Source organism: Pteronotus mesoamericanus, unplaced genomic scaffold (genome assembly GCF_021234165.1).
Source record: "Pteronotus mesoamericanus isolate MK-2021 breed Mesoamerican mustached bat unplaced genomic scaffold, CSHL_Meso_final contig_263, whole genome shotgun sequence".
Taxonomy (NCBI): Eukaryota; Metazoa; Chordata; class Mammalia; order Chiroptera; family Mormoopidae; genus Pteronotus; species Pteronotus mesoamericanus.
Window position 1 is genome coordinate 9116047 of NW_026555112.1, and position 26434 is coordinate 9142480.

General features: G+C 35.7%; 1 protein-coding gene across 1 annotated transcript; it reads right to left on the reverse strand.

Moving 5' to 3' along the window:
* Positions 1 to 915: 915 nt before the first annotated feature.
* ACTR6 (actin related protein 6) lies at positions 916 to 24886 on the reverse strand. The gene is made up of 11 exons (XM_054574654.1): positions 24737 to 24886; positions 23172 to 23289; positions 22607 to 22675; positions 21621 to 21744; positions 20124 to 20259; positions 19980 to 20036; positions 15455 to 15553; positions 15282 to 15360; positions 10160 to 10331; positions 8553 to 8691; positions 916 to 5512 (listed from the first exon to the last, which is right to left on the reverse strand). Exons 1-11 carry the CDS (start codon positions 24802 to 24804, stop codon positions 5383 to 5385), a joined length of 1191 nt encoding a protein of 396 aa, XP_054430629.1. The 5' UTR covers positions 24805 to 24886; the 3' UTR covers positions 916 to 5382.
* Positions 24887 to 26434: the final 1548 nt, after the last annotated feature.

The window sequence follows — 26434 nt, forward strand, 5'->3', positions numbered from 1 at the left end:
GCTAGGAGGATTTTTGACCATAAGAACCAGAAAGTTGGTGTCGTAGCTCCAACTCTGTCACTTGACAATTCTGTCATCAGTGACAACTCTTCGTGGCCTAATTGATTCCCTCACAGGGGTATAATTCAACATTTGGTCTATGCCAGCACTCCTCTTCTGGCTAGTTCATGCAGAACCACCTATAAACAAGGTCTGAATTCTTTCTCTTTGGTATCAGGAAACTTCCATGAAGTCACAGATGTGAGTTGAGGGAAAGGTAAACAGTCTAGTGTGAATGAGGCCTCTCAGTCCAAGCTCATGCAATTGGTTTATCCAATCTGAGTCCAAATTTGTGCACCACTTCCGCTTCACCATGGCTTGCTGCTGTGCATGCCTGACCATCAGTGGGGAGGGAAATGACCCCAGGGAGCAAAACTGAGAGCAGCATTTCTGGTTGTTCAGTTTGCACAAATGTATGGCTGGAAGTGTTGGCTAAAGGATCAGAGACTTGAAAACTAAAGACAAGCAATCTGGGAATGAGATGCTTTAGGAAAGAAGTATGTGAATGGACATCTCAGCGTAGGCCCCAAGTGCAAGGATATTTGTGTTCTTTAAGCTCATCAAAATCCTCTTCTATAGAGAAGGCTCTAGGTGGACAGCACAGCCAATAGTGTGGCTATTAATTAGCCTCTTTCACAACCCATCCCAGTCCTTGCTCAGTTGTTCTACATTCTTGGAAAATTCCCTCAGCTTCTTTCTGATGTTCAGTCTTCAGGAGTGTCCATTCTGTTATTCAACCCATCAAGTAAGCGTAAGTAATCCCTACTTTCAATTTCTAAGATCTTTGCTATAGTGTAACCAAATGCAGGTCCAGCTGTCTGCTGCTATGAACGCCACACTTGTGAGACAGGTGCTAATGTAAAGGAAAGTGGTTTATTCAGATGCCAGCCATTTGGAACATGGTGGGGACTCATGTCTCAATACCTATGTCCACATCTCAGTGGAGTCAGAGGTTTTAGTCAAGAGGTAGAGGGGAAGCAGAACAAAGGGATCAAGGAAGGGCGTTGAAAAGTTCTCTACGTGCAGGTGAGTACAGTTCATTCTGATAAGGCAAATGGTGGTCCAGTGTGCATCATCCTGGCTCCACGTCATTCTGGCTCCACAGCTGAAGGTCAGCAAATCGCCTGGAGCTTGGATGCCTGAAGGTCAGAGGCTGTATCTTTTGAAGTTAGTTCCTAGGATCCTTATACAAACATGCCATTTATCTACAGGCTACTTATTAGAGTCAGCACTTACAGAAACAATGCCAAAAGAATGATGGGGTGGGTTACAATTCCCCACTGTTATAATAGCAATCTGCTCTTGTTTTAATAGACCCAATTCCTTCACCAGTCTCTTAGAGAATATTACTTATAAAGTTTGTTTTGCTTATTTTATTTTCTAGGGGTTCATTATTGTTTGTTGGATTTGGTGCTTCTCTGGTGGTGTTAAACACTCCTCAAATGTTTAATGCTTGGGTGCCTGTTTTTTTTTCATTCATGCATTTGTTTCTCTGTCTGTGAATCTAAGCTCTAATTGGGGTGCCTTTCCTCAGCAAGAGGAAGGTGTGCTAAGTTCTCTAGAGTCCTGCCCGGTCAGCGTTCTTTCTAAAGGTGTCTGAGCTCTTGTCTTTAGCCTAAGGTCAGCGCCACAATCAGCTGTTCCCTTATTTTTAAATTCTGATGCTCTTATGCTATGACCTTATTTTTAAGTTCTACTCTGTTTCTCTCTCCAAATCTTATACTTCTACTCTTACTACTAAGCCTCAACTCCAGAAAAAGGGGTAGGGCTCAGCTGTTTCCAGTTCATTCTTTATATGGCTCGTCTGTGACCTTTTACTCTCTGTATTGGTCCTAAATTAAAATATCTCTGGAACTGTTCTAACATCTTTAGTAGCTTGCTCCTGTACTGATCTGAGACAAAGGTTTTCTTGTCCTTGTTTCTCTAAAAATTTAATCCAATTAGTTTTCCATCTTTTAAAAATTTCTCCACATTTGTTCATTAATAGTACACTTTTTGTTTCCTACAGTCACTTAAGGATTTACTTTTCTAATAAAATACATTAATTGTTTCATGCACACAATGAAGGATAGATTCTACTATAATAAATGCGTACGTGCCTACTACCCAGCTTGAGAAATAACGCGTCACAAGTAGTGATAGGGGAACTCAAGAGTTAAATATTTTAGCCTTAGTTTGACAGGCTTAAGTTGATAATGCATGTGGAAAGCTGTTATTCCAGAAACCGGAATGCAACCTTTGCCCCAGGGGGTCTGGAGAAGGTCTGTGAGCCATAGTGTTCCAGGGAGGGAACTCTGCGATACAGATAACGAACTGTTGATCAGTAGATAGAGAAGTACTAGGAAAATCACTGCCAGACTGCAACTCTTACCCAATTAACTTTTTTTCCAAACCCCTTACCTACCCTTTCTTCTTCTTATAACAAGGTCAGCTTGAATCGCGTTATTAGGATGGTCTTTAAGGGTACAGAACCCACCATCTTCTCAGATTGCCAGCCATCTGAATAAAGCACCCATAAAGATTGTCCTTGTCCCTATTTAGTGACAGGCAGCACAAACACTGACTTTTCTGATTCCAGTAGCACTTAAGTGTTTGTTCCCTATGCATTCCTCCCTGATCCCATTTACCTCCCTTCTCCACTGGAAATGTTTAAAGGGATTTAAGACTGGCAAAGAAGTAGATGAACGTAATCAGTTTGCTATGTCAAGCCAATCACCACTGAATTAAAAATTTCAAAACCAAGACAGAAAAGTGTTTGAGAGCACAATTCTACCTTAATTACTAATTGCTGTTAAATCCTAATCCTCTACTCTTTTAAGGTGTATATAATACATGGTCAACACTGGGACATGTTACTGCCATGCATGCATATTACAATAAAAGTTATAAACTCTAATGTGGCAAAATTCTCTCTCCCCTACTAAATCTCAAACTAGAGTCAGCAATATTTTTCCATAATAATAGATTTTTAATGCATCATCTCAGACAATGTTATTATCAGAACTAATGTTAAATGTTCTCTTTGAAGTCAACTTATTATAGTATTAAAACAGTATCTCTAGCAAGGAAGCTTCAAAATTAGGTAGGTGTTGAAATGCATGGGGGTTTTGATGCTAGAAATAAAGGAATAGGGCCTATTGCTCATTAATCTAAGAAATAAATTTTGCCCCAGCCGGGTGGGTCAGTTGATTAGAGTGTCAGCCCATACACCAAAGGTTGAGAGTTCAATTCCCAGTCAAGACACATACCTAGGTTGCAGGTTTAATCCCCAGTTGGGGCACAAGTGGTAGGCAACCAATTGGTATTTATTTCTCTCTCACATCAATGTTTCTATCTCCTCTTCCTTCCCCTCTCTCGCTAAAATCAATGGAAATATCCTTGAATGAAGGTTTTTTTCAATGAATTTTTATGTACTCAAAAATGAATCCTATGAAACCTACACCGTAACAGAAATTACACTGCACTATAGGTAAGGATGTGAACACATATGCATCAGTCTCAGTAGAACATAACAGAAGACTTCAGGTGAGGGCATGTTTTGGGAATGCAGCTTTGAGGAATGCCCCAGTTCCTCACAGGAAAAACACCTGGTTGGCAATGATAATATTCTGCCTAAGATGAGATCTAGCAAGTCAAGGAAAGCCCTGTAAATGGGGGCTTCTCTTCTTACCTCAAAGCACATCACCTTGAAATTCTAGCACTGTTACAATGTATGATTGCAAAGCCTTCTTCTCTGCTACCAGCATCTTTTTGCTACACTGTCCACAAAGTATATTAACTGGGCATCAGACAAACACACTCCATTTGCAACTCTGTAATGATAACCAACCTAGGTTTAGGAAGGAGCCTCCTGGCCCTAACCCAATGTATCTAATATATAATTGTATACTCGGCTCTTTCACTCTTCCCAACATCTGTCTCTTCATAACTTACCTTTGGGAAATTTCCTTCTTTTACCCCAGGCGGTCTTAATAAGACTGTCAAAGTCCCTGAAGCCATGGGATAGACACATGATCCCAACTTGGGAAAAAAGATTGGTAGGAATATGATCATTGAGCCCAAGGCCAAACAGAAAATACAGAAACAGATATTTTGATGGCAGATATTTTGATACAGACTGTCCCCTAGTTTCGATAACCTAGATGTCTAAGTTTATCTGGTTTTTATTCTTAAGGCTGTTGGTCTAGCTTTTTCTTGTCTGTCACCATTTTTAAAATATTTATTTTTAGAGAGAGGAGAAGGGAGGGAAGAATAGAGGGAAAGAAACATTGATACAAGACAGAAACATTGTTCAGTTGTCTCTTGCACAACTTGAACTGGGGACTTGTCTGGCAACACAGGCATGTGCCCTCACCGGGAATCAAACTGGCCACCTTTCAGTTTGCAGGACTACACCCAATCCACTGAGCCCTATCAGTCAGGGTAGTCCAGCTTTTCTTAGATTTTATGAGCTATTCTCTGTCCTGCTGATAAATGTTGTTTTGCTTAGGATATCCCTAATGAGTTTTTATTGTTTGCAATCAGAGAAGCCCACCTGACCCATTCATTAATGTTACTGTAAACCATTTCCTTAAATTGGAAAGCTAGAGCTTGTAACACCTTACAGTAATATGCTTACTGTAGATTATATAAGCGTTTTTAAAACTAAACACTGACATTTGTATAAAGTTTTTGAACAACCCAAGTTAACTTCAAATTTATTTTCATCCCCAAAAATGGTGCAGTATTTTAATGAGTGAAATAATACATTTCTGCCAGCACAGTAGTGAACAAAAGCACTTCAGTAAATCAGCTTTAGTCTCAACCCTTTCAAACTTACTCTAAGTTAAAAATAAACATTAAACCCACATATGATTAGTCTTTCCAACTTCAGTATGTACAAATAAAAATGACAAATTTAAAATAAAATACTTGGTTCTAAAAGAGGGAGAAATCATATCAGACTGAAAACACCTTGGCCAATTCCTAGTCATAGTCACACAAAACTACCTTCAAAGGAAAACTGACCAGTGAGACAGTAAAGGTTCTGCTTTCAGCTATGAAGAATTAAACTTAAAATGCATTCACTCTTTCATCTTCTCGTGTAAGATAACCTAGTCTCAGAAACAACATAAGCCTTGTTACAGTAGCCTAGCTCCTAAATGAAAATATGGGCTGAGTTACAGTTCACTTAATAACCTACCTTAGAAACCTTTGAAAATTAGCCACAGATCAAGGTATTTACATAAGTTCAAATCTTTATCTTAAGATAAAAGGGAGCACAGGCCCTTAACCTCCTTTAAAAAGAACATTTAAATTAAACCTTTGTTGCAACCAGTCAAAACTTTCATTCAGAAATGTTTCTTAAATATCAAACTTCTCTTCACAGACGCTATGTCCATTTTCTTCATAATCTTCTCTTGTTACCACCATATCTTCAAAATCGTCATTCTCTGATATCAATTTTCCACCTTCCCAGGCATAAGTAATAGGGCTAAAAATAAAGGTAAAATAAATGAATCCAGATGACCTTATAGAACTAAAAAGACAAAAAACATTAATTAATAACTAAAATATAGCAAGCTCTACCTCACAGAAAATCATTTGAAGTGTGGAAGTAAGGATGAACTTCATCGGACTAAAGTGAACTCAGAAAGAAAAGAACCTTGGTCAACACTACAAGTAAGTGTTCATTTGATTTTTTCCCCCATGCCCAGAATTCTAATAAAAAACAAGAATATAAGCAAAAGATCAAAAACACATAAAACAAAAAAGTCATAACTGAGTCTAACTTTTCTGTATGTGGCAAAGATACGTCATCTCATTAATTCACACAGCAATCCATGAAATAGCTAACATAATTCCCATTTTCTAGATTTAAAAAGTGAGGTTCTGAGAGATTAAGTCTGGAACTAGGAATGAACCTGGAGTTGTTTTCATACAGCCTGCACTTTTGCTGCTGTACTTTGTTGCCTCTAATAAATGAGACATTTAGGAAACACAGGGCATGATAAACAGTTACATGGTAGGACACTAGAGCATGTTAAACATTCAGTTGGCTCTATTTACAAGCAAAGTTGTCCTTTGTGTTATAACTTAATTCTATTTCTACTGTTCCTCTATCCTCAATTCAGTTTCAAATCGAAAAAATGAGAAAGAAAAAAGTTAAATATTTTCCTTGCTATGTTTATTGCATTCCCTGACCTTGGGAAACACATACACACATATATATCTCATGTACACATATATGTGTGAGTGTGTGTGTATATATATTCCTATATGTATATGAGGTCTATCCTGAATGTAATGTGAAAAATAGAGACATTTATTGAAGAAGATACAAGATACAAGAAACATTGTTTATAGTACAATGACACCTTAGTCCCCTTCAAACTACGCATCTTGGGACCTCCCACAGTTCTCCCAATTGTTATCAGCTGCCCCATTGTATTTTCCTGAATCTCATCAAAAGTCTGAAATCTCCTCCCTCTCAAAGGTGATTTTAGTTTTGGGAAAAGCCAGAAGTCGCAGGGTGCCAAACATGGGCTATAGTGGGCTGAGTCACCTGGGTGATTTGATGTTTCACCAAAAAACTCGGCATGAGATGTGATGCCTGCATGAGTGCGTTGTCCTGATGAAGCTGCCAATCACCAGTTGCCCATAGCTGCGGCCTTCTGAATCATCCCAATAGTTGCCGCAGAGGAATGTTCAAGCTTAACGCAAAATTTGATGTATATTGCCCTACTCACTCAGTCATTTTGAATGTGACAACCACACAGCACACATGCTCACTCAACAGGTCTACTGCCCCCGCTGACTAGTACAGTGAGGTCATCATTGTTCACACATGCGCATTCCAGTCCACTCCCCTTGGCTGCCAGGTTACACTGATGTCACACAAACTGTTCTCATTATATTAACAATGGCTGGACTTTTTCCAGGTAGACTATATATATATACACGTGTGTGTGCGCATGTGCGTGTGTGTATGCAGTAGATGTGCAATAAAGATTTGATCAATAAAGAAAAAAACCCTTTCTGTGCATCCCTTGGCTTATAATGTGTGCATAACTTATATTTAAAATGCAGGATAAAAATTTAATATGCTTTATACTCTACTAGAGTGTATGAACATTAATGCTGGTAAAAAACATTTTAATATTTAATGGTTGTTTATTCTTTTATCTGTTAGCTATAAAACTAAGTGATCAGTTGAGGGCCTTCTGTTAACTGCTATAGATTTTGAAAAATTTTACTTTAGCTTTAAAATGGAACTCTAAAGTTAAGTTCCATTTTAACTTTAGGCAGGATTGTGGGGTCTTATTTGCAACTCTGCTACTTAAGGCTCAGGAGAAGGTGGTTATTTAGAACTCCTGCCTCAAGGTAAGAACTGGATTTTGGTGTGGTCACTGCTATTAACTCATGTAAAGCCTTTGCCAACTCGCGAGCCCTTGTTTATTTACAAAGTAAAAACGTTGAACAGGATGATGTATTAGCCTTTCTTAGAGCTCTAAAACTTTACCTTTTTTTTTTTTTTTAAACCACCAAAGTGGAAATGGTATCTGCTTTTTCTCATAAAACATGATGGGGGGACAGAAAAGTGTTTTGGGTTTTTTTGGTCAAAACAGACTCTCTTGGGGTGCCACACCTACCCTCCCCTGCAGTGCCTGGAGCCCTCCTGGGGTGGCGGCTGCAGAGGTGACACCCCAGTATAGAATGCAGCCTGAACAGGAAAGCGGCCGGGCTCAAGGTGACCAGTTTTGCTGCTATTGTACCCAGCCATGCGACCAGGCCATATAAAACGGTTTTGAACTTAAGAAAAACTAGTTATATGTAAAAGTTAATTTAAAATATTTTAAATTATCTGAAAACATTCCAAAACAACTTATGAATTCACATAACTTATCTTCATGGGTCAATTCTTAAATTTCTCTGCTTGATAGACACTCTCAAGAAATGAGTCCTGGCTGGTGTGGCTCAGTAGATGGAGCGCCAGCCTGCAAACCAAAGGGTCGCCAGTTCAATTCCCAGTCAGGGTGTATGCCTGGGTTGCGGCCCAGGCCCCCAGTAGGGGGCGTGTGAGAGGCAGCCACACATTGATGCTTCTCTCCCTCTCTTTCTATCTCCTTTCCCCTCTCTCTGCAAATAAATAAAATCTTTTTAAAAAAATGAAAATCTGTTAAAAAAAATGACACACTTCAGATAACTCAAATACATAATAACCTATTTGTTTTGCCTGTAAAAAATCTCTTAGAAATGAGGACTTAGTATAGGGAAGTGATCTCCTATTAACCAAGTGCCCATTATGTACCAGACATTATGGTGGGCACTTTGTGTACTTCTTCCCATTGAACCCATTGAAATGGAAAATTTTTCACTTCAATTTTTGGAAAATTAAAGTGAGGATCCCAAAGGTGAAATAACCTACCAACATGGTAGATCCAGGTTTTAAACTTGCCTGCCTATAGACAGACCACTTTATCTACAAAATGATTTCCATATTTTGTTTCTATTATGTATAAGCCAACACCTACTTTTCAGGCAGCACAACAGAAACATCATAGTCTGTTGGAGTGAGACATCGAACTTCTGAGTAAACCCGATCCCTGAATCCTGGGAAAAGGGAATTTCCTCCTGTCAAAACAATGTTCTTAAAAAAATGTGGCTGCATTTCTTTAAAAGAAAAAAAGGAGAAAGGGAAGAAAACAGCATTAGAAATTCTGTTTACTTATCTTTCTGGAATGACAATGATGAAGACTTAGGTTAAAACAATTAAGGATTATAGTTACTGGTTGGGAAACCATATAATTTCTTTATTATCACATAAATTATACTTTTTAAGATTTTATAATGAAATTATAGTTTACACAAATAAACATATAAACAGAAATATGACCTTAGAGATATTTATAAGAAATGCTAGACTAAAGGGTTGAACTATGGGCTACTTACTATATAACGCAGGTGAGCTATACATAAATCAGTAACATTTTAGTAGCAGGTGTTTGGTAATTACAATTATTCTTCCCCAAAATGGAAGGGGTCTTTGTGTAGGAGACTGTGAAATAGATAAGGATGAAAAGGAGTTCCCTCATGACATTTTACCTTGGAAATCCAAATTTCCATGTTATCTCACTGAGACAGATATTTATGTGAGTACTGTGCAATACTTATATTTGATAGTGAAAAATACTCATAATCTAAAGTAATATTTAAAGAAAGGATCATATCCTTCACACTCATTTAAGTTACATGATGGCAAGCTTTAACTGCCATATGTTCAGCCAGTATTAAAAGCCTACTAAGCACCCCTGGGAAATTTATCAGGAATTATTACAATAATAAGTACTGGCCATCCCACCTCACAAAACAAGAGATGAGTTCCCATATATTGACATTGAACCTCCTGGCATGACATTAAAAGAGTATAAACATAAAATGCTGTCTATCCCATGACTGTAACTTTATATAAAAATGAGAAATTAATATGAACATAGTTGTGAAATAATTATATTAAGGTGTTGGCAATTATGTGACTTTCTTCTTCATTGTTCTTTCTTTCTGTATAATAATGGGAGGAAAGGATATTGCATGTGCTAGGTTTTCTCCAATGCCTAGACTATTCCTTATGAACTAGGAAGACATTTCCAAGACATAAAAGTACTCTAAAACTCTAGAGCATTAAATTATGCTTCAGGAGAACCTAGACATCACTATGAAGCACCATATTTCAACCTCATTAAAATTAACTTCCTGCATATCAATCCAAATATAACAGAAAGAATAAACCAGTCCCACCAATAGCTGGAAACCATTAAATTATTAAGTTATACAGTTCTATTCCATGCAAATTTGGGTTAAATTAAAACTTTTTCTAAAATGGATATCACAATTTAGTATTCATGGAGAGATGAATTTCTTCAAGTTTAAGTGCACCATAATAACTTCTCCTACATCAGATTTATAATCTGGGACCAATAAAGAATTACTCGAGTACATTATTGGATCTGGAAATCTCTGCAAATAAAACAGACTTGTCATTTGCTAAAATTATTTAGAAGAAACAGATGACTTCTCTAGGGCTCACAGAGCTTATGGTGTTAAAAAAATGTCATTACTACTCAATAATTTAACTATGTACCTTCAGGTAAGTTCTGAATTGAATAGACAATAGCTTCTGGAATTCCCATTTCTTGAATGCCTATATCAGAAGGATTAAAAAGTATTTCTGGAACAGCAAATCTCTCATTGGTCAGACGAAGAATTTGTTCCCCAGACTTATATTTTCCACTTAACACCATCTCTTCCCTTGGCTTAAAGAGAAATAAGATAAAATGTTTAAGCTACATTATCTGGCTAACCAGACTAATATTTAGTAATATGTAATACTAATATATTAACATGTTTTTGGAAGTTTCAGGATTCTCAAATGTTAGGAAAAAAGTGGTCTTCTCTCTTGTTGCCTAAACTACATAAATATTTACTGACTCTAACATAGCTATTCCCCTAAAAATAATCTGGCTTTATTACACACATTTTAAAACAGAAAAAAAAGAACAGATGAGAAGGAACTTTATAATCTACCTATAATACTAGACTGACTCTGGTTTCTCAAGAACAAAGAACATACTCTCAATAAAAAACACTCTTACGTTTCTCCCACTATCTACTTTCACTCCCCTATGTTAGATGCTTACTGAATATTGTGGTTCCATACTATCAGTATTTTCCCTTTTCCTTGTGCAAAAAGCCTGTAACATTTATTATTTATCCAATCTCGATTAAAAAAATCTATTTTCGGCCCTGGCTGGTGTGGCTCAGTGGATTGAGCACTGGTCTGAAAACCTAAATTTCGATTCCCAGTCACGGCATATCCCTGGGTTGTGGGCCAGGTCCATGGTTGGAGGTGTGTGAGAGGCAACTAATCACTGTTTCTCTCTGTCTCTTCCTCTATCCCTACCCTCTAAAAATAAATGAAATCTTAAAAAAAAAAAGTTTCCAAATGATTTAAGCAAATATATGGACATTATCACTGAAATTCTCTTATTTTCTGTTAGCTCACCTATCTATAAGCTGTGTTCCCGAAGGGGCCAGAAAAAAAATCATCTCCCTTTACAACATTCTACATAATTAAAATAATACTCCCTCTTGCCCTGACTGGGGTGACTCAGTTGGTTGGAGCAGTCCTATGGACCAAAAGGTTGTGGGTTCAATTCCTATCAGAGCACATACCCAGGTTGCAGGTTCAATCCCCAGTCGGGGCATATACAAGAAGGCAACCAATTGGTGTCTGTCTGTCTCTCGCCTTTCCTCTCTAAAAGCAATGAAAAAATGTCCTTGCGGGGGGGGGGAACTTTTTTTAATAATGATATTCTCCTTCAATTTTACTAAGAATCATCAGGTCTTCTATATTGTTAGACATTTACTTCATTTGACTAATATATGCAATTTTCCTCTCATAACAGTAGATCCTAATCCTTTATATAGGTATGAAAATACTTAAAATATATGAAAAGAAATATCAGTAATTTATTAGTATAGAGTATTTTATATAAAGATTATACTAACCACTATACTGTACACATGAAACTAATACAAAATAATATTGAATGTAAACTATAATTAAAAAAGAAAATTAAAAAAAGAATATTATGGATTTTTTAATGTAAATAGTCACCTCCTCTCTGTTCAGATTTTAGCTTCCTCAGAGGCTTTTTCTGACCCCCAAATAAAAGGCTCTTTCCAAGATATGGAAGCAGCCCCAAGTATCCATTAATAGGTGAGTGGGTAAAGCAACTATGGGACATTTACATAGTGGAATTCTATTCGGCCATAAAAAATAAAATGTTACCCTTTGCAACTGTATGGATGGACCTGGAGAACATTATGCTAAGCGAAATAAGCCAGTCAGAGAAAGTCAAATACCATATGATTTCACTCATATGTGGAATCTAATGAATAAACTGAACTAACAAGGAAAATGGGGACAGGCTCATTGATGGAGAGCAGGACGACAGCTAGTGGGGGCGGAGGGACTGAGCAAAAAGGAAAAAGGACTCATGGACATGGACAAGAGTGTGGTGATTGCTGGGGGGAAGTAGGTATAAGAGGACTAAATGGTAACGTAAAAAAAATACAATACAGATTAAAAAGATAACTTGAAAAAAGAAAAACATTTACTATAAATTTATAATTCATTTAAAAGTGATACTCCTTGAGTTGAAAGGACATAACTCATTTTGTCAACACTCAAAATAACTCAAGACAGATCCAGACATGGAGAAATTTCAGTTGACAAAAAATTAGAGGTTATCAAGTCCATAGCCTTGATTTTATAGAAGAGAATCATGTGACTTATCCTAGATCAAATATCTAATTAGGGGAAAGAGCCAGAACTAAATATCTTCGTTGAATGTTAGCTCTAAAGCCATAAACTGTTAGTATGTAATCTGGAACTACAAACAATTTCTGGTTCTCTGAGTACAATTCCAAAAAAGATTTTCATTGTAGACACAGAAAAACAGAGGAATTTATAAGGACTTATAAGGACTGCTGGGAATTGCTATTCTAGTCAATGTAGGCCATGGTTACTGCATAGCCCTCATAGATTTCATTCTGGTTACCTTGAAAGAAATGATTGGTTCAAATTACAACAGCTCTGCAGAAAGTGGTAATATTAATTATGAAGGCTATTTCTCAATTTAGGTCAGTCAAATACACTACATTTTCGTAGGTATTCTCTTTCTGATAAGAGGTAAAACTGAAATTTCTATCAGCTGTAATCACTGATATTATAGACCTTATTGTTACTGTTACTATCATCATTACTAGAAAATCAAGTTGTAACTTTTCCCCAAGTATTTAAAAATATTCTTGAATAAACTATCAAGGTTCAAATTTTAACAATATCCTAAATGTAAAGGCTCTCAAATTTTTCTCTATATGTAGTATTGTTTTTCTAATTTTATAAATATTTATCAGCTCCCATCAAAGTTGTTACATTATCAGGAAATAATGAAATTGAGTTAATCAAATATTAAATTTAAAATAATATACTTTAGGAGTATTCCTAGCATGCACAAAATAGGACTTTCTAAATTTTATAAATTAAGATATATGCATGATTCAGCATGTACTGCGAATAATGTATAAATTTTAACACTAATTGACAAAGTAAAGATCAAACCATTATTTTTTAAATAAACATTCAATGTAACACTCCATCCAGTTGAACTGACTCTGTTCATTTAACTGATACCAAAGTACACAAGCAAAGAGAAATCTATAAAGAGTTAATAAAGCGTAGTCAACAACAAGATTCTGATTAAGAGGGCAAAGGCCAATAAGAGAGCTGCAAACAATGATGTGGCTTCTGCCTTTTTTCTCCAAAGCTAATGAGTAAAACAATGGTCAACCATAATAACCACACCTCTACTGGCTCATCATGTAAGGTGCAGGTTTGAGAAAACAAGGCTTATGATTTGTTAAGGAGGAAATTGGCATTGTTTAGCAGAGATAATGGCTAAAAAACGGACAGGCAGTCAAGTCATCTGCAGGGCAGGAGAGAAACACATTTTTAAAAAAGAGGAAGATTTCCAAAACCAGTTGGCAGTCTAAACATCTGGAAGAGAGTTTTTCTTTGTTTAAGATTAAGTTTTAAAACTCAGGCAGTAAGCATTTACAGGAATAGGAACTGAGAACATGAATATTGTCTTGTCCATAAAGCATTTTATATCACTAGAGTGGTTTAATCAGCTATAACATATAAGGATGATCAAATGTGCCTAATGAGAAAGCAGACTGATATAGCTTCATGTTTGCAGCAGTCTATAAAGATAAAGACACACCTTCCATAAGCTACGTCAGACTTGGGCTTCCAGTTTTCTCTTCCTAGTTCATGTCCTCCAGACAACCTGATCACGGCTATCCCAATTCCACTTCTGAAAGCCACGCTAGGTCCTCCCACAAGGATCTACTTCTAAGGACATTTTAGGATGATTTCCACTTTTTAAGGCACTGGGTAGCCTTTTCTGAATTTTGACTTCTATTTCCCCCTTCAATAACCTGGCCAAAAAAAATTGTTTTTGCATTTCCGGCATGCAAAGGAGTATAAATAATTATATAAAACCCATGTATCTATCAACCAGCTTAATGCAATTTTACAGATAAACTAATAGTCCCCTTTTTAATTTAATGTTATCATTCATATACATAGTTTTATACTTTATATTTATATAGTCCTAAACAAAAAATTATTATTCTGCATAGCCTGAAACTGTACATCCTTCTAAAACTGACTTTTAGACGTTTCTGAGACTTATCCATGATGATCTTGTAGTTCTACTTCATTTTCAGTATTCATTTTATAATATGAATATACCAAAATTTATTTATTCTACCATTAGTTGATTTTTTTAATGTTAACTTAGTTTTGTACATTGGCAAATATTGCAATTTTTTAATTTAAACAAATTTTTTATTTTTTAATTACAGTTTATATTCAGTATTATTTCATATTAGTTTTAGATGTACAGGATAGTGGTTAGACAATCATATACTTTACAAAGTGTTCCCCTTGATATTTCCAGTAGCCACATAGATATTTAAGCTCTTCCCAAATGTTCACTCTTCTAAACATAGTGCAATGAATGTTACCATAAATGTCTCCTTGCGTAATATGCTTACATTTCTAACCAAAGGTTTTAAACTTCCTAACAGTCTTTATCGTGCCAGTCACTAGAAGGGTTATCTTCACATTTACCCAAACACAGAACTGGTAGTTTACCTGAGCTGATCAAAGATAAGAGTAATTACTTTATTTTCACATCCAAGATAAACTGCTTCTCAAGGAAAGCACATTGGATTTTGCCCTTTTCACCTGCAGTCTGATCACAGCAGACCAAACATGAATGAAATTCAGCCCTGGATCAGCTGTGTCAGTAATATTCACATCAGGCAAATAACCAGCTTCTAACTGAATTTAAACTAATTCTTAAGTAAACAGAGAAGGGCTGACCATGATACAGGTGGCAACACTGTTTATCTCCAGATTTGTCCATATGCTATCATTTGGCTGACAGTTCATTTCCCTAAGTGACTTTAGTGAGATATTTATTAATCATTTATGCACTTGTGCCTGGAGAAATGGCCACCAGGAAGGCAGTTGTCAACAATTCTGTTAAGACTCTGCCAATCCTAGTTGGATGCTTTTCAAATCTGAGGTGGTCACTGGAAGAAATATAACCAAGGGTATTTCAAATTACCTTACAAAAGCCCTTCTTAATTGTACTAAAGTCAGGCAAAACATAGTCTATCATTACTGTATTTTCTTCTCCTTTCAACCTGGAAAACAAAATACAGACTTATGAAATATTTTAACTATATATAACATTCCTAAGAATCACCCTCCCAATTCCTAGATTATCATTATACATACTTGGCAATATCCATATCTCTATAAAAATCCTGAGACACATAGCATACATCTTCTTTCACTTGGTTAATCACATGTGTTTCATCCATAACATGTAACTGTCTAAGAAGAAATAAAAATTATAAAATTTAAAATGAAAAAATTTAAATATAACATAGGGATCATTAAAAATATTTTTTCTGGAATTAAATTTTCAGTTAACTAATTTTTTTTAAAATAGTAAATTCTTGAATGTGTAAAATATTTGTAGCTTTATGGAATACTTATTTCCATTGTCTTTTTAATCTCCACATACACAGTATCTCTCTGAAGGCAAATATAAGTCCAGTTTACAGAAGTTGGGGTAAGGTTTATTCAATGAAAGAGCAAACTTCTTCCTCCATCCATTCTGAACAGAATCTTGCCTTAACTTTTTGCACTTTCTCTTCTGTTTATAGAAGTATTGTGAGTCAGCACAGTACCTGGTACATAGCAGATGCTTAATAAATATTTGATGAGTGAATCTAAGAAAACACAGGCTTAATGTATAAAGATTTTTTAAAAACAAAAAAGATGGCCCTAGCTTGTGTGGCTCAGGGGACTGAGCACTGGCCTGCGAACCAAAGGGTCGATGGTTTGATTCTCAGTGTAGGGCACATGCCTGGGTTGCAGGCTAGGTCCTCAGTAGGATGTGCACGAGATACAACCACACAGTGATGTTTCTCTTCCCCCCCTTTCTCCCTCCATTCCCTTCTCTAAAAGTTAATAAAATAAAATCATTAAAAAAAAAGGAAGATTATTTCCTTTGAATATTTTTCTCTGCACATAGATTATATACATGTTTACATTTTGTTTGAAACTAAACATTATCTCATGAAAATTTTCTTATGTATTACATATTCCTTTTTTATTACATATTCTTTAAAAATGATTTTTTAATGCTCTAAACTATTCAATCAGAGGGATCTATTAAAATGTATTTATCAATGTTCCTAATGTTGGAAGTTTAGATCAAGGAGGAAAGATGCTTGTGTGTTTATAAACATGGACTTTGCAGCCAGAGACTAAGTTTTAATCCCAAATTAGCAACCAGGTTACTTTACCTCTTTTAGACTCTATCTCTTCAACTCCAAAAAGGTAATAACGTCACCAACTTAACATATCCATAAATTTATCATTCTAATCATATATGTAAAGTGTTTAGCACAGTCCCTGTACTCAATAAATAAGAAAACATTATTATTGCTTCTATCTTTTTGCTTTTGTTTTAACAAACATCGTCATAAACACTGGATTCCACCTTCTCCAAGATACACAACTGTACCAAGGAGAAGAAAAGTATGCTAATTAAACTATGAAAATTCTAAGGTACCAACGATGGGAATATTCACCCCAATTTCAAAGGTTAAAATGTAAAAAAAAAAGTGCAATTCAGAATCTATGAAATGAGGTATTTGTTATCTATCTCTCTGATTATTTCATTATTTATTTATACTCAAGGACACAGAATATGAAACACTCTTAGTCTCTTGGTATATTGCCGAATTTTTAGCAGAAAAGTGATTCAAGTTGTGCTTCAATCAGCAGCAAATAGGAGTGCCCATAACACAAATCTACACCATTTTCTTTATTTTCCCTTTTTTAAGATAAATTTTTATTTTTTCAAAAGATTTTACTTGTTTATTTTAGAGACAGGGGAAGGTAGGGAGAAAGACGGGGAGAGAAACGTGGATGTGTGAGAGAAACAACAATTGGTTTCCTCTCGTGTGCACCCCAACTGGGGACGATGCCTGCAACCCAGGGATGTGCCCTGACCAGGAATCAAACCCTCAGTCCTTCAGTTACCAGATGATGTCCCATCATTGGTTGATTCTTATAGGTGTCCTGACCAGGAATTGAATCCACAACCTTGGCATGTTGGGACTATGCCACCTGGCCAGGGCTACACCATTGTCTTTTGAAAAAAATTCCATTAATGTGGATTTTAAAAATGGCATCTTAATTAGCATTTTCTCTAAGAAGTGCCCAAGAGGAATAGGAGCTCTTGTTTGTTTTGTTAACTCATGTATCCTAAGCCCCTAAACAAATGCTTGATAAGTGTTTGAATTGAACCTGTAATTTCTATAGGTGTTTAACACTTTTTATGTCTGAGAATTACCCACATATATCCTTTGTATGTATCTCCCTTATGATCATCTGTCTGTGCCACTGACCATCTGTTTTCTGAGAATTATCTAACCATTTTAAACCTGGGTAGCTATCTTATGGGTTGGTATATTAAAGAAAATAACCTTGTAATATTTTTTCAGGTTTGTTTACATTAATTTTGTTTACAAGGACTTTTGATGGACATAAATAAGGTTTAAATTTTTATGTAATTAAACAGAAAAGTTGGCAAAAATCTTTTCTGTTTAAGGTCAGTATTTTCCCAGATTACAAGGGAACAAAAAAGAGGTTAGAGTGTTTTTTTAAAATATATTTTATTTTTAGACAGAGGGGAAGGGAGGGAGGAAGAGATGGAGAGAAACATCAATGTGTGATTACCTCTTGTGCGCCCTCTCCTGGGGACCTGGCCTTCAACCCAGATGTGTGCCCTGACTGGGAATCGAACCTGCAATCCTTTGGTTCACAGGCTGGTGCTCAATCCATTGAGCCACACCATCCAGGGCTAGAGTGCTTTTAATATTGTGTCTGAACTATGTTCTGGTTACTTGGGTATATTCACTTTTTGAAAATGCATTGAATTGAACACTCAAGGTTGATAAACTTTATGTATGTTTTACTTCAATAAAAGTTTATTTTTTAAAATGTTGTATGTAGGAAAATATATCCTTTATTATTTCTTCTAATGCTTTTATGTTTAACAACTCAGTTAAATAATTACTTGTTGTGGTTTTGTTTTTAAATTTAAGTCTTAAATTCATTTGAACTTTAGTGTATGAGGCTGACTAAAATTTTAATTTTTCTCCAAAGAGCCAACTCTCCCTGTCTTCTCTCAGAATAATTAATCCCCTCCTTATTGGTTTCTGATTTTTCTTTAGCATATATTGCTTTTTAGAAAAACATACAACATGTGATTCAAGATTAATCATTGCCCTGGTCGGTGGCTCAGCTGGTTGAAACATCATCCCGTATACCAGAAGGTTGCAGGTTCGATTCCCAGTCAGGGAATCAAGGGATGCATTTCAGGGACACATACCTAGGTTGTGGGTTTGATCCCAGTTGGGGACATGTGACAGGCAACCAGTTAATGTTTATCTCTCTCATCAGTGTTTCTCCTTCTCTCTCTCTCTCTCTCTCTCGCTCTCTTCGCCCCCTTCTCTCTCCCCCCGCACTACACATAACCTCTATACCCCCAACCACCACCCCTTCCTCTCTCTCTAAAATCAATAAAACATATCTTTGGGTGAGGATTTTAAAAAAAAGATTACTATTCAGCCTCACTTATCAGTTAATCATTCTAATTATTACAACTTAAAAATGATTATCTACTAGAGAAAACACTTCTTTCACTATTATTCTTTTCCATACATATTTCTGGGCATTCTTGCCAGCTTACTCTCTACAAGATGAATTTGAACAGCCTTGTTTTTTAAAATATATGGTTGTTTTTTTTTGTTCATCAAGGAGGAATGGTGAAGTGTACAGGCTCTGGATTCAAATTGCCTGGGCTTTGGTTAACATCCTCATCTGTCTTAACCTTCTCACCTTTTCCAATTTGCTGCTTTTAATCTGACTGAGGGAGAGCAACTAAACATCCAAACTTTTCAAAAATGAGCCCAATTCTGTTTGGTTCTGCAACTGATACCATAATACTGTAAATGCTAATTATGCCTGTTCCATTTTTAGAATTTATCTAAAGCAATGAAAAAAAGACTTAGTAAAACGTGGTCAATAAATGTTATAAATTTCAATAATTAAAAAGAAATGGGATAGCATTATGCTAAAGGTTATATACTATATGATTCTGCTTCTGTAACATTCTTAAAATAACAAACCTATAGAAATGGAAAGTAGGTCAGTGATTGCCAGCGGACAAGGCTCGGGTAAGGAAGCAAACATAAAGGGATAGCACAAAGCAGTTCCTAGAAGTGACGGAGAAGTTCAACTAATATTATTTAATCCAGAAACATAAATATCAGTATTTGATTAGGGCTTACAGAAATTAAAAAATAAAGATAAACACTGTTCAAATTTTATGCTGGCATGAGAGATGGAAAGGAGAGGCGGAGATTTACTTTTCCTTTTAGACCCTAATTTCCTTATACGCATTTTAAATTTGTTTTACAATGCACATGTACAACATTTATAATTTTATAATACTATTAATATATTAAATTCTGTAGAATTTGGAAATGTCTTTTTTGGTAGGCATTACCATTTTATATACTAGAAAGCTTTTCAATTTCAACATCATTAGTATTTATATATGTGAAATAGCTTTTTAAGCAATAATAATTTGGTTGCCACTTGAAGTTACAACTAAGGGTAAAGAATAGCTTTAAATTGCTCGAAAAAGTTTATTGCCACCATAAACACTAAGTATTACCTGTAAGATATGATCTCCTTTAGATGATTGGTTAGAAGTTTTCCTCCCACATTTATCCTAAAAAGAGTGCAAATTTGGGTCAGTTTATTATACATTTTTTCAGTTTTGTCCTAAGAAATAACATAAAAATCAAATGCAACTCACCGAATAATTGCTTCTTTTTTCTTTTTACTTCTACAATAAGGAACTATATGTGTAAAGGAATATCCACTATCTACAATAATACAGCATAATTCGGAAGGATTATCTCGGAAATACCTATGTGCACTGAGAGCCCCGGCTATTAAAAAAAAAAGACAATTAGAAAAATAAACATTAAAGTATAATTAATTTAAAGTAATAAAGTCAAAACCAAGGCAAAGAAAAAATTTTTCTTTTATTTATAAGAAAAGCATTAATATATTCATAATTCTGTCAAAAGTTCTTTTAGTGTTTAACTTTAAAACATCACCTTTTTGTGGTAAATATAAGAAATTTGTGATCAATTTTTAAAGATAAATATTCATTTTACAGCTTATAATAATTATTTCAACAGCAGATAATTTTACTGAGGTTTCGTTACATGCTAGGCACTATTCTAAATTCCGCAAGTGTGTGTATTTTAATCTCACAACAATCCAATTTTACAGACACTGCAGTACAGAGAAGTTAAATAATGTGTCCCAAAGTCACACAATTAGAAACTAACAGAGCCAGGGTTCAAACCTGGGCCGTGTAACTAGGGAAGAGCTTCTCAACCCTGGAAGTGCTGACATTTTGGGCCAGATAATTCCTTGTTGTTGGGGCTTTACTGGGCATTGTAAAATATTTAGCAACATCTGTGTCTTCTACCCACCAGACGCTAGTAGCACTCTCACAGTTGTGACAACCAAAATTGTTTCCCGACATTGCCAAAAATCCCGAGGACCAAAACTCACCCTTGGCTGAGAACACTGTTCTAGAGAGTCCGCTCTTAACCATTATAGTATATTTTTGCTTTACATAGACTTAAATTCTGAGAGCTAAATATTGGAATATGTTCATTGTACAGCCATAAAATGTAATTCTAACCTTTAATAAACTGAATTCTGGGTGATATTTACAGATTGTTTTTTATCATCTTGACAGCCTGAACTATTAACATTATTTCAATCAATAATAATAATAGCAACACATCTATAACAGAAAAGGTAACTAACACAGAAATAGTAATTTTTCAGAGGTTAGAAATACATGGGTAAGAACTTCATTAGAGAGAAATATCATAATAGTGAAAAGATAAAATGGGAGGCCCTGGCTAGGTAGTTCAGTAGATTAGGGGATCATCCCAATATACCAAGGTTGTGGGTTTGATCCCCAGTCAGGGCATACACAAGAATCTACCAGTGAATACATACATAAAGTGAAAGATGTTTCTTTCTTTCCTTTCCTTTTTTTTTCTTCCTTCCTTCCTTTCAAATCAATCAATGAAAAAAAAGACAAAATAAAATGAGAGAAGTCTAACTAAATAATCTCTAAGGATCCATCTAGTTTTTAAATTCCATGTTTTCTTTCCTTCAGATCTAAAAGAATATCTGCCAATATTTTTGGATTTTAAGTGTCCTTCTACCCTATTCATATCTATATTCATATAAGTCAATTTCAACCAAAACTTTAACTCACCATTTACTCTTAATACTGCTTGGAACTGGTATTCTTCAAATAGGATTTCATTCATTGATTCTTGAATTGAAGTGAAGTTAAAATATGGTTCTGTGATAATAATATTAGTATCTAAAAAATCAACCTATGAGAGAAAAAGTCCCAAAAGCTTTATACCTTTGTGGTTATAGTTATAAATACATGTTTTACATACATAAACAAACTTATTTTATCCTCACAATAATCCTAGGAGACAGGTCTTATTATACCCATTTAATAGGTGAACAAACTTAGGCACAAAAGAGTTGAACAAGTTACTAAGGTTCATGTACCTAGTTAGTTACACAGCTAGGATTTGAACACGGGAAATCTGATTATAGAATTCATACACTTTAACTATTATTTACTTTTAATTGTCTTAATGGTAACATTAATAAAAAGGTACTATCAAATGGTTTAAAAATAATTATGTAAAAGTAATCAATACCTACAAGCACTGGGGCTGTTGTTACTGTGCTTTCAAAAGTTAAAAGGCAAGAAGCTTGAGGATGTTTAATGTTTACATAATTCTCTCCCACACATTCTCAAGCAGAATTAAAATTTGAATATTCTCTGTGTATACTTACAGTCACACTACCAATATAAAAAGCACAAATTTCTCACATTGTAATATTCACACATTTAGATATGCAGGTAAAACTATTTTATTGTGAAAATAAAAATAAGATACTGAATTGGTTTAATAACAGTAGAAATCTGAAGTAAAATTTTAATCTTGAGTTGCATACAGATTATCTCTTCTTAACCTCAAATTCCACTTCAATATGGAAATTATATTCACTTGCACTTAATATTTAGAAAATCAAACCTAGGCATAGTATATCAAGTGACTTAAATATATATATTTGAAGCATATTCAAAAGTTCATAAATCTTAAAATATAAACTCTAATTTTTAATTTGCATAAGACATGGAAATAAATTTGAATACATACTCCAATTTGTTACCTGATACATTTCTTTTCCAAAAAGGTAGTCCCAAACTTGTCTTTGAACATCCCAATTCACCAAGTAACCCTAAAAAATTATTTTATAAATTTAATAACCAAAAATATTTTAACAAATTTTAAAAATCAGATTAATATACTTTAAATCACTGATTTCTATTTCTATTTCTTTATGGTTACCTTCACCAGTCTAATGCTGTTTTTCTCCTTCTACAAGTTTAAAAAACTGCAAATTAACAAAAACCAAAATGTGAAGGGTTCAAAAGACACCAATATATAGAGAGGATTCTCTATATTTATTTTCTTTAATGCGTTCATCTCATTTAGCTTTAACATAAAATAGTAAAATTCAGTACCCACACCCCATAATGACTCAATTATGGTCATTTATTTTTAAGATGACAATTTCATTTCAAGTTTTGGTTTACTAAGCTCTTTTAAAATTTAAATGACTTTTTTTCAGAGACCTAAATATATTTCTACGCATACAAAATCTTACATATAAATTTAAATATTACCTTTAAATTTAGGTCTATAATGCTAGAAATGACATGTAATTGAATTACCTTCTGAAAAGGAAGGATGTAGAAGAGTCCAGAAGGGTCCTTTATTTCATCTATCTGGTTAGCAGTAAACGTTTTAAGACGTGCTGTTTTTGACCTGAACTGACAGTTGGGAACAACCCTATAAACAAAGAATTAAATGATACAGTTATTTCCTAAATACTTACTATATATACATTTATTTCACCACCACCCTGGATGCCAAATAATATCCAAAGCCTCAGTTTCTCATTGTCTTCAAATAAAAAAAGTCTTTTTACGATTCTAATATGTACCAGGTTCTATCCCGGGTTCCTTTTCTTTCTCAAATAACCCTGAAGAAGTCTTTACAGGTGGTTATTGGTTCTGGCATCACATAGATGAATAGGGAGCCTAAAGTAAAATTCCGGGTCTTCCTGCCTTTAATTCGTTGATTCTCTGTAAAAGGTTTACAAGTTCAATATTCTAGCTATAAAATTAAGTTTCCATGAAGGCAAAAATTTTCAATCAGCAAGATGCTCCTAGGGTAAAGAAGTAGGAAGTAATTTTAAGAGTGATTGCTGCCCACCTTGAGTTTACAATCTATTTAGGAAGACAAAATAGAGCCATTATCAGTCATACACATGTGTACATTTCTCTCTGTGTTTAAACACAGGATTTTTAAAAGATGCATTGTAGTCAATCGTATGGTTGTATTACAATTTTAATCAACTTGATTATGTAGCATGATTCTTGATTATGTAGCACGACTCCTCTTTCTTTCCGCTCTCTCCCCACTCCCTCCCGCCCCCTCCCCCCTCCTTCCTTCCTTTCTGCTACAGTACACAATGTCTATAAATACTTAAGAGCATCCTGTGTTTACTTTTAGCAAGCATCTTAATTTATTCCTTAGATAGCTGATAACAGAATTGCTGTGTCAAAGGATAAAACCAGTAACACACATTGTTAAAGGCTCTTCATAAGGTTGTTACAATTTCCAGCCTAAGCAATTAAATTGTTCTCAAAGAAAACGGAAAGAGAAAAAACCCTCTGTGAATGTGATAGGAAAAAAGCGTGTCTTTAAATGAGCTCATTCTTTATGCAAACATATATGAATACTATGGTAGTATTTGTTTAATTGACTCAATTAACGAGGTCAACCAATGAGCACTTACAAGGACTTAGACACAAGCTTTCAAATGGGGGCGGCGTGGAGCCCTCTGAGCATTTGAAGAAAGCTATAATCGCGTTTACAGGAAAATGCATTTGCACACAAATGTTGCCAATGACTCCTGGGATTCATGAACTTTGTGTACAGTACCGCCCCTTATCCCCATTAGGAACCCCTTCTCTAGAAGCCTATTTTACCGATCAATTTCCGGTTACCAAACGAAACACAGGTCCCACTTCCGGGGCCTCACAGCCCAAAATTATCATCAAAATCCCAGTTCTAAACTTTCCAACCACCTAACTCCAACCAGAGCATCCCTCAGGCTCAAGTTAGGGCCGCGCGGGGTCATTAGTCTTCTACTGATGTTTCAAAGATGAAGCGTAGTACGAGAAACGACTAGGCGTGCATGCCTTGTCCCTCGGAGAAAACGAACACTTACGAGACATTTTCATGGCTGTAACCGATTTTGGCATTGTAGGCTCCGTTATCCAATACTAACGTCGTCATCTTAGGGGTCGGGGGGAAAATAAACGACGCCGTTTCTTTCTCTGGCCGGCCCTGGTAAGGTTGGGCCCCCCCAACCCCCACGGCAGTCTCCGGTTTGCGTGGGCGGGGCTTAAGGGCGCGCTTCCGGTTTCCCTTAGCAACGAGGACGCCGGAAGCCAAAAAACGGCTCCGCCGCCTTGCTCATCAGCGAGAGTCAGTGTGTGTGTGCTCAAGCCTAGCCCATTTACTTTTTGGCGAGATTCACGAGTGGAAGCGGCTACACGCTTTTTCGCCCAATGCGAATTTGTCCTTTACTTCACAGTTTGACTCGCTACTGCAACTTTCTTCTAACCTCTGTAGCGAACCAGGAGTGTGTCCGTGTGTGTGTTCGGATAGTGGTGTTCAAACAGTGGCAATAATGTATAATAAAGTGCCAAAACATACTCAGCATGGTACTGAATAGAAGATCTTTTCAGCCTCATTCCCTGCCATTGGCCATCTTACTACCCTGAATTACAAATATGTTGTTTCGTCAACCGTCTTGCTTTTTAACTCTCACTCACTCTCCTCGTCTGCTTGTTCTTAAGGACAGAGCTCTGTATCTTTCTTACCTAAAAAGTCTTCCCGGCATTGGACATGCGAGAGTACTTCTCGTTACCCTTCCTAAAATCAGGTGCTCCTCCTAAGTGTTCCTGTAATGTTCTTGGCTAAGTCTGTATATCATAATGGTTAAGAGAATGAACTTTGGATTGGATCTGGACTCTGCCACAAAATGGCTTGAGACAATGAAGATGATAATGACTAATACAAGGCACTTAATGTGCATAGGTAAACAGCCCTAAGAGCTTTACGTATGTGAACTAATTTAATCTTTATAATTTCTGAATGAAGTACTATTACTGAAATCAAAGGCATGGCTAAGAGTGCAGTCTCTGAATTCAAACGCCTAGCTCAAATTCCGGCTTTGACACCAGATGGCCAGGCAGGTTATTTAACCTCTGTACACCTTAATTTTCTCATCTGTATAATGGAATAATACTAACAGCACCCCCTTGCCGAATTGTTTATGAAGAGTAAATGATAAAAGTCAAGCACCTGGTAGTGGTCATCACCACCACCACCATCATCATCCTTTTTAACATATGATAATTCTCTGTTAACTTGCACACTTGGCAAACTCCTTGAAGTCAGGCACTCTGTTCCATTGGTGTTAGCATCCCTTTGTATCATAAAAGTCATTGAATGTCCAAAATTATATCAAATTTTAGTGATTTTATTTTACTTAATATTCAATTGATAAGATCCCTTACTACAAACATGTAAAGAATATTTTATAAACTTTATATCATAGAGCAGCCATCATCAATATCAGTCTCTTATCTTTTAAAATACATTATTTCATCCCTGGCTGGTGTGGTTCAGTGGATTGAACGAATGGCCAACCGTTCGATTCCCAGTCAGGGCACATGCCTGAGTCTTGGGCCAGGTCCCCAGCTGGGGGCGTGTGAGAGGCAATCGATCAACGTGTCCCTCACACATTGATGTTTCTCTCTCTTCCTCCCTCCCTTCCCCTCTCCCTATAAGTAAATAAATAAAATCTTTTAAAAAATTAAATAAAATACATTCTTTCAATCTTGTCTCTCCAGCCCTT